General features: G+C 44.9%; 1 protein-coding gene across 3 annotated transcripts in view; it reads left to right on the top strand.

Annotated features, from left to right (window-relative positions):
* LOC119033250 (C-terminal-binding protein 2-like) overlaps positions 1–12,440 on the top strand; it is a 71,178-nt gene that overhangs the window by 36,119 nt on the left and 22,619 nt on the right. The window contains exon 1 of one of the 3 annotated variants that reach the window (XM_037123102.1): positions 7,193–8,068. The exons of the other annotated variants lie outside the window; for them this stretch is intronic. Within the exon in view, the coding sequence (XP_036978997.1) occupies positions 8,047–8,068 (22 nt within the window). The 5' untranslated portion in view covers positions 7,193–8,046. Of the gene's footprint in view, positions 1–7,192; positions 8,069–12,440 lie in introns of those variants that run through there. 3 annotated transcript variants of the gene reach the window in all.

Raw genomic sequence — 12,440 nt, 5'->3', positions numbered from 1 at the left:
CTCAAATTCATGTTTAAAAAATAAAATGCATTTCGTCAATACATGCTCATTGTATAATCACCTGAATCGTTTAGTGCCGTATCAGCCTAAAGATTTAATTCATCATAATAAATGCTGCGGCATAAAATTATCCCATGACCTGATTAAAGTATATTTCAGACATTGTGGGCACTAAAGGCTGATGTCTCCATCAACACCGGCTCACCAGAGGCTGACTAGCAGCATCACTGGACAGATAAAATCGAATTACAGTGCTGATGGCCGATGTGTGATTGTGTCATTTTCTCTGGGCAGGTTGTAATGAGAAGGGGGGGTAGGTGGGGTTAATCCTGCAGATCCTCCATTTCCACTGCTGCACTAATCCACTGATATTCTCATTCTGTCCAAACCAGCCTCCTGGCTCTCTGTGAGACTATGTGAACTTCTGCACACAACCAGTAGGTCAAAATGGACTTTAATGGGGACCAACGCAGACTGGGAACAAATGTCAACAAAAGTGTGTTTTGTTTGTGTCTGTGATTTTGAGGCCCAGGAGTCCATATATTTCAAGATCCCGATTGCTTGGCTGTCAAAACAGACTGCTGCGGACAGATGCTTTGGAAAGGATTCCTTCAAGTCTGCCACATACACATACATTGCATTGTTGGTACACACACAGTCAGCAGAGTAGACCTCATTTGCATGTGGCTGACATTTGTTGCTTTGGTAATTTCATCTGTTAATGGACACAGCCGCAAAGCTGCTCTGAAAGCATATTCCTAAATTGTATGTTGCTAGGCAACGTGGGTTTTGGTGGTAATCATAGGCAGATTTGCTTCTGGTTAAAGGACCGGTCTATTGTCAGAGGATGCTGGAAATTTACTTCTTGCTTTAACAAAATGGCTGGCTTATCTCGCTTATCTGGAAAGTATTAATTAGTCGCTTTCAATCACTCCTTTTCATGTGGCATAAATTAAAATCAGGAGAGGTGTTTTTTGCCTGTTTTCAAAGACATTATCTGCATTTAATACCCAACAAAATTTGATTCAGCCTTCCAGTTTAAATATTATGTTTCTCTGGGTGAGGAAGGTGCAGGTTACCAGTGCAGGTGTGCCCTTGAGCAAAGGCCCTTATGTGTGTATATATGTATATGTATGTGTACACCACCAATCCAATTAGTTATGAACTTTGATTTTGTTCTTGTAACTATTAGCCCATTTGACATACATATGGTATGCCCCTGCTCATCTCAGTATATGATGCTTCGTGAAATACCCTGTAGCAAGACCCCGCCTTCACATGACTAACTGGGACTAACTCCCCATCCCCCTCACCGACATAATCACCATAGATGACATGTGGGACTTCCACTCTTTAACCTCCATCCTGCAGAGTGTGTCGGCTCCCGTCCGTGGACTTTTGCCAGGTGACCTGATGCCGGCTCAGGTCAGTTTTGCTCTGCGTGACACACTACCCGCGATTTTATTCCTTGCGCGGGCCTGGCGTGATGATGGGGGAGGGTTATGGCATATTAGTTTTAGAGATAGCAGATTATGTATTAACGGGGTCCAGGTCAACGCTGTGGGCAGTTTTTACACTGAGTGAGGGATTAAAGAAGAGAGGGAGAGAGGGAAGGACAGAGAGAGATAGAGGGAGGGAAAGAGTCCAGCAACTGATGGATGATGATTGCGGTTTGCGGGGTGGGGGAGGGGAAATGGGGCGTTGGCAGCTGTCAATCAACCTTGGACTGTCCATGAGGATGAGGCTAGCTGTCACTGCATACTTGACTTTGAGGGTCAAACTTTGGCCTTAATCTGGTTTGACAGTCAAAGGTTGGTTTCGTTATGTTGCTCCTCACTGTTCGCTGCTCATGGTGATATTTACTTTTTTCCCTCTGACCTGACAGGATGTGTTATCAGTATCACAACCTCGAGTAATGCAGCCACTGGATTAGATTTGTGATGTTTTCAGAGCAACAAGGGATGGACATTATCTTAATTGTGCCTTTGGACTTTGAATCAGTGCTGTTTCAACCTGAGAAAATCTGTTTTTGTTTAGTTTTGGTGCTTAGACTGTAATACATGGCTGGCAGAGTACTTTGAAGACTTGGATGGATATGAAACTCTGGTGAGATGAGCAGCTGTGTTGGAACATATCTGGTTTTCTGGTAATTTGATTAAAAAGTAAAAGGGACAAGCTTGTGCACAAAAAGATTCAAGGAGAGATTTTGATAGAATATTACTGATAATGTTCTGGAACAGGATTTAAATCATCCTCATGGCAGACTTTACCACTCAAAACAAACCATGAAGTAAAAAAAGAAAATCCCATAGTATACAGTTTTAAAATCACATTAGGAGAGCAGGTTAGCTGTTAGCAGCTGGTTGGCGACGGAGTCCTGCAGTTTGTTCGATACAGCTAACGGAGCTTATAGCTTACAGCCAAGCTAAACACACAGCAGGACTGGGAGCATCTGTTCAAGAATTCAGGAGAATTTGGATTTCAGAACGGCTCACATTTACTGAAGGACTGTAAGAGTTGTTCTGGGAGTTTGGACCCCTGCGAAGGAGAGACATCCAGTTACTGTGCTAAAGAATTTGAGTTTTGAAAACCTGACAATGCATTCAGCTGTGTAAGTGGACTCATTTCCTGATTGTGACAAATTTAATTGCCACACTTCTTCTTCTTGCTAAAAAATAAAGTCTTTTTTGGGGCCAGCTGTGCGGTGAGAGCAAGGTTGCAGGTTGGAAAGCTGATGAGCATTACATAAACCTATCCTTTAATTATCCAGCAGACTCCTGTTTCTGTGTTGAGGAACGCTGAGGATGTTATTACCAGAAAACAACTCTACCCAGCCCGTGATGGTGTGCGTGTTGTTTCTGTGAGCGTCTGTCGTGTCACACCAGATGTTCCTCTTAATGTCAGCCAGTGATTTCCTTTTTTTACCCTCATGAATGAAGGAAGGCTCTGGGCCCTCTCGCGCCCTACCAGGATTAGATCTTTACACATCCCGACGACTCCTTTTCTCGTCATCTCTTTCTCCTTTTCTTTGTATTAAATTGATCCCAGTTCCTCTTTGTCTCTCCTCTTCTTGGTAGGAAATGATTTGGCAGTGACACTCAAGAGAGCAGACAGTGGGGGGAAAAGAGAAAGATGGAGGTAATGGGAGAAATATGTTTCTAAACAAACGTCATACCCAGCTCAGCACATTCATTCATGACTGTGGTTGTGGGTTGCAGAGCAGCCCGTCTGCAGGAAAATGAGGGAAACGAGGAAAGATTGGAGCTTATTGAACCCATCTAAAGTCAGCGGTACAGAGAAGACTGAGCAAGAAAGACCAGAGAGATGAAGTTAAATGCACACAGGGCTGCTTTAGATTAGATAGTGAAGGATTGACTGCTTTGTAGGCGGTGACGGAAGTCTTAGATATGGGAGACTGCATAAATAAAAGCTCTGTCTTGCCATCTTGCAGCAGGTAAAAGTCCATTATTTTGTTTGTTTTGTTTTTATTGGAAGAAAAGAAACACCTCACATCAGTGTCGTGGCCACACGTTATCAGATTCAATCCATTTATTGTGCGGTTGCAAGAATGTTATTGCGACAATGCAAAACAAAGAGAATAAGCAAATCCTCACATTTAATAAGCTTGAACCAGAAGAAAATATAATTAAATGACTTCATATTTCCCCTGAGAGCGAATGACCTGCCTGGCACGGCGTTTCTATTTTCCTGCATGTCTGTTCTGTGAGGATGCATGGCAGACAGAATATAGATAAGATGCTGTGCAGGTGCCGTATAAAGAAACTGGACCTTGAAAAGGCAAAGTCTGACCATGGAGGCGAAAAAGCTCTTTCTGGCCAGTTTGCTGCATCCTTTCAGGGAGTCCTGAGGTGATTAACTGCTGGTTGGGAGGGCAGACGCGACAGAACGACAGACAGAAGAGGTCACATGCTCGACCAGGAAGAGAAAAAGGAAGAAGGACTAAAGCAATGAAATGAGAAGCTGAAATCCCCTGACTTTGAATTCCTTCTCTCATCTCCTTTCCTTACATCATCCGTCCTTTCCTCTTCCCTTCTCCTTTCCTTTCAGTGAGCGAGCGTCAACCATTGATGTTCTGATGGCTGATGATGCTCGTTCATTAATGCACTGCTGCTGAGTCAGTGTCACTCTCACTGATGTGTTTCCATGTTTGTTTTTATGTCGCACTTCATTCTGCAAAACCAAATTGCCTCTGGAGACAAATCAAGTTGAACTTTCTTCCACACTGCTTTCTGTTCCTCTCATATTCTCTTTTTTTCATTTCCTCTTCTTTCTTCTCTCCCTTTGTTTCTTTTCTTTTCTTTTCTTTTCTTTTCTTTTCTTTTCTTTTCTTTTCTTTTCTTTTCTTTTCTTTATCTTTCCCTTTCCTTTCCTTTCCTTTTCTTTCCTTTCCTTTCCTTTCCTTTCCTTTCCTTTCCTTTCCTTTCCTTTCTTCTCTTCTACTTTCCTTTCCTTTCCTTGCATGTCTTCTCTTCTCCTTTCCTTTCCTTTCCTTTCCTTTCCTTTCCTTTCCTTTCCTTTCCTTTCCTTTCCCTCCTCTTTCTGCCAGGGAGTCACCCTGAATTATTCATTTTGAGAAAATGAAATCTTCACGGGTGTTAAACCACAGTGAAGAAGAGGCATGGCTGATCATGTTCTCTGTATGCAGTGTTTTTATATATGTGTGTGTGTATGTGTGTGTGAGTGTGCGCGCACATGTGTGTGTGTGTGCGTGTGTGTGACCGGGCGTTGCAGAACCTGACACTTTGTTTGGCTGTGTTTTAACAAAAGCGCGGGGGAGATATGTTTAGAGGTGCAGATGAATCTCATTTGCACCCGAGGAAAATATTATACATCTCTCAGTAGGCATGTCAGTCGTGTTCAGGATCACACGGGGCTGCAAATGGGATTGTGTTTCACAGTGTTTTTAGTCTCACACGGGGAGGAGGATTTGTGTCGGTGAGTCTGTATGGGTGTGTGTGTGTGTGTGTGTGTGTGTGTGTGTGTGTGTGTGTGTGTGTGTGTGTGTGTGTGTGTGTGTGTGAGAGAGAGAGAGAGCAGCCATCACTGAATATTTGATCCTAAATTTACATCATGTTTGCAGTTTGTTTTTTTAGGTTTTTCTTTTTTGTTTTTTTTTTGATATTTTAGCCAAAATGCACATTTCTGAACAGGCTAAAGTTAAGGCAGCCAGTTGCTGGATGAGTCATTATCTCACTCTATGTGTGCTTTTGTGTGTGTGTGTGTGTTTGTATGAGCATATTTGTTGAGCTGAATTTTTCATGGATGCCTGTTCACACTTTATTTATCTGAGTCTGCATCATACATGAGGGGTGTAATAAGCAACGCCTTCCCCCATTCATCCCCCATCCTCCCTCTCTCTCTCTCATGCACACACACACACACACACACACACACGCCGGCTTGCTCGCTCACATCCTCTTTACATCTTCCCTCTCTGTAATCAGGCCAGTTGGCTCAAGTCGCAGAGAAATAAAAAGGTGGAGGAGGAGAGTGATGGTGTTGGAGAGGTGGAGTGATGCACAGACGGGGTATGAATGGAAGAACAAGAATTTATGTGCTGCGATCACCTGGCAACCCCCCCCCCCCCAAAAAAAAAAAACTCAACATCTGTTGTCCACCTGCAGCTGTGCCATCTCCTTCATTTTTTTATATCGCTGCCCCGCTCACCGTCTCCCCACCACCTCCATCTCATTCGTACTTCTATCATTTGGCAGCAGCACGTCACGTAGATCACATGGGGCAGATGGGACGGTTAGATTTAGAGGTCAGATTATTCCCTTTTCAAGAATGAGACTTTTTTTTTTTTTGTCTCCACGCCTGGTTTCTAGGCTCTGCTTACATGTTGTAACCAAACCTCCTCAATGGAGCCCTTTAAACTCACCACACTCCTATTCAGCTTACAGTTAATACGTGCACCACACTGACGTACAGTGCTTAATAATTCAGCAGCATGTAGTGAATTTGTTTTGTTCTTTAACTCGTCAAAACTTAAAAACTACACTTCAGTGTTTGCTGTATGTAACTTTTCTTCCCTGGTCAGATTTGGTGCTGCTGAGCCACAGATTTGCTCAATTTTTATTAGAGGAGTACAAATAACAGTCGTTTCATTGTTGGTTAATCTGTTGTTTAGCTTTTCTGTTGATCAAATAGGCTGTGCAATGTCAGAAAACATCGAGAAAGGAAGAGTTAGAAACCATTTTTACATTTTTCGCATTGCTTGTTTTATCTGACAAATATATCTAATAAAAACACATGTAACATAAACCATCCTGATTCAGATGCTGTCTGTCCAACAATCAGTCCTGAGATCTTCAGATCTCATGTGAATGTTGCAGGGCGCCAGTTTATCAACCACACGTTTCCCCCTCCAAAGAATAAAATAAAGAAAAAAAAAAAAACTGTCAGCACCAGAGGACACGATCCTTCTACAAGAGCAGTGTTGTGTTTACATATGGCGGCCTAACAACCCAGGCAGACGTCTTAACCTTCGTAATGAAAATCCCTTTTAAGGCGTCTGTCGGAGTTCAAGTGGCTCGCTGTGGGGCCGCCCTCTCTGACTAGCATCGTAGTAAACATGTTAATCTGTCACTCCTGCGCTCGGGGGTTAAATCTCTGGATCTCTTAGACTCTTGGAAAGGATTTTCCAAGGTGTTACCATAAGTTTCACATGTAGGAAACGTCACACACACTTCCTGTTTGTGATCCCCCCAGAGAGCTCAGGTGTGCAGGTGTGATCATGTGTGTCTGGAGCTGCTCTTACATACGGGAATTCATTTGCAAACACTGTGTGAAACATCGTCACCTGTCTCGGTCCTTTTTATGCAACGTGCCAAGCATTGACGTGAACGACGAGCAACATTCCCACGTCGAAGCCCACAAACGAGCCACTCGGTCGCTTGTTGAACGGCAGAACCATTCAACTCGTACTCGTGTTAAAGAGCGAAGAGCGAGCGGGATCAAATTTGCAGACTGTGATCGTGAAGGAGAGTTTGTGAGCAAGAGGGAGTGAGACTGTGAGAGGGAGAGGAGGAGGAGGAGGGTGGGGGGGGAGAAAGGGGCTGGCACTCTTAAAGGACCGTGAGGGCCAGATCACAAATAATAAAACAGAAAGGCAGGGAGGGAGGGGAGGGGGAAAAAAAAGAGGGAAGGAAAATATGTTGAGCGAAGGGGAAGGTCGGAGAGAATGGAAGAGGGAGTCGTACGTGTGCCAGGAGCGCTGCACCTCTCGCTGTGACTGCTGCTCTTCAAGGATTTTTTTTTCTCTCTCTCGCTCTCGTCTCTTTTATTTACCTCCCTCTTTTCTTTTCCCCTGCATAGCTGTGGCTTGTCTTTTTTCGTATTTTTCCCATTTTTTTTTTCTCCCCCCACCCCTTCCTCTCTTTTTCTCGCTCTCTCTCTCCCCTCTCTCTCTCTGTCTCTCTGTGACTCGCAACAAAAGGCTGACGGAGTGAGCCTGACATCTGAATGAATAGCCCAAACCTGCCGTGAAGGGAGAGAGAAGAGGGTGACGGAGCGGGGAAAGGGAGAGGAGGCTGAGGAGAAAAAAAAGATACAAGTGATCTGGCTGAAGAGGCGGAAAGAGGAGAGCGCACAGAAGTGCTGATTGCTGAAGACGAGTAGAGATCCAATTTTTCTTCCTCTCCCCTCCCTCTTTGGAGATTAAAGGAGTTGGAGGCTTTGACCGCGTGGAGGAGGAGGAGGGGGGGTGACGATCGTAGTTCTCGCTCTCCTACGTCCTCACCCACTGCCCTCCTGTGCCACCTTCCATTCCTCCCCCTCCCGCTCACTCATCTAGAAAAAGAGAAATGGAGGTTCTGGGGGTGAGGTGACGAAGGAGGACAGATTTGGAAACAAGCGGTGGGAGAGCAAGAGGAGACAAGAGGGAGGCTGGAGGGGGTGGCAGAGAGGAGAGGATAACCCCCCCCCCCCCCAGGGCATACTGTGTGAGAATCCCCCTCAAACCCGACTTTTTTTCATCCCTCTCCACTACGTTTCCTCTGCCATGTGCAGCTCCTGATTTGAAGAATGTGGAGGCAGCATTTCCCAGGCAAGGAGCATGTTTAACATCAGCTTGTGCATGTATGTGTGGTTGTATGTACTCATCAGGGGTAATAATAAAAAGATGTGGGGTGTGTGTGTGTGCGTGTGTGTGTGTGTGTGTGTGATGGCGAGAGGTTGAGGGGGTGTGTGGGATTTGGCTTTAAGGCTAATGAGCCTCTTATGTTTTTGCAGTGAAGTGTGTCATGAAAACAGTGTGTGTGTGTGTGTGTGTGTGTGTGTGTGTATGTGAGGGTAAGCACCCGCATGTGAGTGTGTGAGTGTGTGTGTGTGTGAGTGTTTCTCTCGGTTTGAAACCGCAGAACTCAGCGAGAGGAGGGTGAGATCGGATGGGTCGTCGTTTGAGGGGTCAGAGGTCACAGAGGCGTGAGTGTGTTGATGGTTGTTTCCGTGTGCGAACGCTGTCCTGTCACAGGACGTCGATGCAGGAGTGTACTGTGGAGACCGAGAGGCATTTGGGGCATGTTAGCTTTGATTTTTGCCTTTTTAAATTTGTGGATAACTTGGTGCTTATTTTGATTAAAGTGATATAAAAACAGTGTGAAATATCGCGGTGGAAATCCCATTTAAGCATCAAAACACTGGCTCATAATCAGCAGCTTACTGCTCCTGTTTTTGTCAGAGCTGATGACGTCGCCTTGTTTTAGTGCATGAAATGATAATAGTATCGCAATATTTTACAATCAGTGTCTGAAATTAAGTTTTTCACTCAACCAAGTGTATTTTTTTCATGGGCCTAAATGCAGACACATGGGGGATAAGTGTGATGATAGTACTTATTTTAAAATGATGCAGTAAAACATCTGGAAAATGATCACAGAGGTGCTTTAATGTGATCAACCCTAGTCCAAGAGTTTTTTCTCTAGCTTCCGGGTTTACTTCCGGGTCATCAGGCCCGTTGAACATGCGCAGTTGATTTTCACTCTCTGGCTCCGACCGTGAGTTCCTGCTCGGCTCATAGTATTTACATTGTGAAGCCATTGATCAAAAACTCATCACGGACAATCAGAATTAACGGTGTCCTGTCGACAGTTTTTGCAGATGTCTCTTTGATAATAGCGGTCTATGGGGAAAAATGCTTTTTTGGGCTGCAGGGAAATGTTTTGCTGCATTACCTCGAGTGGCCACCGGGTAAGACTGGGATGCCAGTCTTAGTGGCACCCTCATATTAAAGTGTATTATTTCAACCAAACATTTTTTTTTAAAACGGATTTTTTTTCTTTTAAAAAAAACCAACTAAACTTTCCTGTCTCAAAACAATGCCCTTGGCCATTTGAATTAAGATTTTGGAGTTTATGAGGTGATCTTGAATGCACCATGGAGTCCCTGTGACTAGGCAGCAGCCAGAAACAGTGAACTTTCGAGACTTTCATCATAGGTTCTTAATACATGATGGTGAATAACTGTGCATTTCATAATTGGTCAGGACTCTACACAAATTATTAACACAATGAGATTTTTGATAAAGAATCATCAAGGAAAACAGCCTCGTAAGGTCAGAAAATTACACCACCTGGGAAAGACAACACCTAAACCATATCATGATGAAGACAGGCAGAAACCTTATTATTAACATTATATCAGTATTTTGCTTGGTCCTACCTTGTTTTTGTGCACTTTACTGTTTCTTCTCCCAGCCCTAAAAATAGTCCTGCTGAAAAAGTCCTTTCACCGATCCGTCTTCTTTAAAGAATCTGTATATTTTCCTCAGATGTGTTTCATACTTGTTGTTCTGTCTGTGAGTGTGACACAGCCTAGATTCCCTTTTTCCTTCTCTTGACAGGTTTTTGTGTAAACGTATTCCTGACCTGTGTGTGTGTGTGTGTGTGTGTGTGTGTGTGTGTGTGTGTGTGTGTGTGTGTGTGTGTGTGTGTGCACGGTCTGCTGTTCATCAGCACTGACAGCTGCTTTTGTCTCAGGACCACAGTTGTTTTTAGGCCTTGCTAGCGAAGCACAAAAGACATTTAAAGAGGGGATGGTGATGGATGGATGCTCTCCTCGCTCACTTTGTGTTCGGACTGACACCACCTGTGATATCTTTATGTCAGCGTGTGTTCCTCCCCCCCCCCCCCCCCCCCCCCCCCCCTTTTCAGTCTTATATTTTTACATGCAATTTTGCCCTCCCCCTTTTTTTTTTCTCTCACAACATTTTTATCTCCTCCCTCCCTCACCCCTCTTGGCTGGGCGTTTGGGTGGTGATAAGTTTGGAGGAGAGCAGGCAGAGGGGAGGACAAACAGGGTCTTTGTGTGTCCACATAGTGGAACAAGAGACAGGCCGGGGTGGCGGCGGTGTAGCCGGGCGCTGATAGGGTCCGGTGGGGGCCTGGAGGAGGCGAGTCTGCCAAGAAAAAAAAAAAGATTACACTTCCCCCCTCTTTTTCTAAGGGATGCCAGGGGATCGTAAACACACTCAAGAAAGTAGACACTCCCAAGAATACAGGCGCCGGATTCTTGTTAACATGTACGCACACAGTTAGAGTGTAACACTGCCGGTTTATATTGTAAGGTGAACGCACAGAAACAGCACCGAGGGACCAGAAGGAGAGTAGAAGGCACGCTGGCACTGAGAGCTGTGAATGCCCTTGGACATTCAATTTAACAAAATGTGTGACATCCCTGATAATCGCTGGTCATTAATGGCTATCGTCTGTGGGTGTGTGTGAAGCAAGTGCAGCCAAACTCTGTGTGACGCCGCGTTGTGCCACAGCGAGCACGTATTTGAGTTCCTGATGTAAAGAGAAAAATAGAGCAACACGCTTCTCTTTAAACCTCCATGTTTGGGTTGCCAGGTTGGGTGGCCAGATTGGATGAATTTCCTTTTACCACTGCTGCACTTGCCACAAAGGAAGCCCTGCTGGGTTATCATTGCACCCACCTCCTCCTCCTCCTCCTCCTCCTCCTCCTCTCGCTCTCGGACTATCCCATCACTGAGGCCCCCAGCTTGGGAGTTGCTAGGTAACCAGAGCCAGCTGTTGGTCCTAAGCCCGCTGAGCCCGTTTTGGCTCTGTGTCAACTGCAGAGTAGTTTTTCTCTGAAAGCTCGCTGTGAACCCAGCGACCGCCGCCGTGGCCCTGACATCATCGTGCCATGGAAAATCTTCCTCACTTCCTTTTGTTTGTGCAGTTTTATTGTTCCACTGATGCGCTGGACGGCGCGGGAGGCCTCCGTGACATGTATCACACCGGTTTGAGAATTTGAGGGGCGTTTCATCACCTAGTGGGGGATGAAGGTGGGGACATGGAGGGGGGGAAGGTTTGCGAGAAGCCGCAGCCTGTTATTCAGAGTCAGTTGAAAGTGACATCAGGATTTAAAAGAGAGACTGTAAAGTGTGTCACTCCGCTGTGAGGTGAGAATACTAAACTGTCTCCGAGGGCTGTTAGCAGAGATTCGAGATGGCAGAGCACACAGTGTAATTATTCAGGAAATCACAATGGCGCAGGTAAGCTAATGTGACTCTGCAGTCCCAGAGTGGACCATTTACCTTTCAAAGTGTGCAACAACCTCGCAAACAAGCCACAAGTAAATCTGCGGGGAGTGCTTTAACTTCCAAATGAAATAGTCTCTGTAAACCAGCCGAGGCCTGTCGGAGATCCATGAAACCACGAAACCAAAGCACACAATCTGTCAGAGAGCAGAGGAATAAAGATAACTGATGTAGCGCGATGTTATTAAACATCAATTTAAAGATTGGTTTCCAAACCCACGGGGAGAAACAGCAGTTCGAGCTGAGGTTTATTTTCTTTCATTGATTGTTTTCGCTCTATTTAGGAAATGATCCCTCTCCCTCCGAAAACTCTGACTCACAGCGTCTGGCGTCTCTCTGAGCTGCTTTTCCAGGATCGGCCCTTCCAAATGAGAGAATTAGACACCAGATCGTATTCACTGAGGAGAAGTGCATTTCTACTATTTTTTTTTAATTTTTTTTTTGTGAAAAGATGACTTCTATTTCTGTTGTCAGAATCCAGAAAGGCTTTTTAGTTTGGAACATCTGTAATCCATTTGTGGTCGCTCTTGCCCGCTCTGCCAAAAGTTTTCATACTTCCTGTCGAATCATCCAGTTTGTGATTAGCGCTGGCGAAAGGATGATATCAGCCGTAGTCCGCTGAAGCCTCCCTCGAGGGATGTTAACAACACATGACCTACGCTATCTGCTGTCACACCGAACACAGTTTAGATTTAGTTCGTCAAGCTGTTGGCTTTGTTTCTTTATTACTTGCTGGCGTACAAACAATGCTGGCTGCTGCGCTATGATAAATGCTGTGGGTACAATAACAGGAAATTGAAACAAGCAATTTGCATCGTTATCCGTAAGATTACCAGCCAAAGTATTCTACTGCCTAAAGCAAACCGTTTCACGTTGT

This window comes from Acanthopagrus latus, chromosome 15, assembly GCF_904848185.1.
Source record: "Acanthopagrus latus isolate v.2019 chromosome 15, fAcaLat1.1, whole genome shotgun sequence".
Lineage (NCBI taxonomy): Eukaryota > Metazoa > Chordata > Actinopteri > Spariformes > Sparidae > Acanthopagrus > Acanthopagrus latus.
Note: the sequence above shows the minus strand (reverse complement) of the source record. Positions and strands in the feature narration are given on the sequence as shown.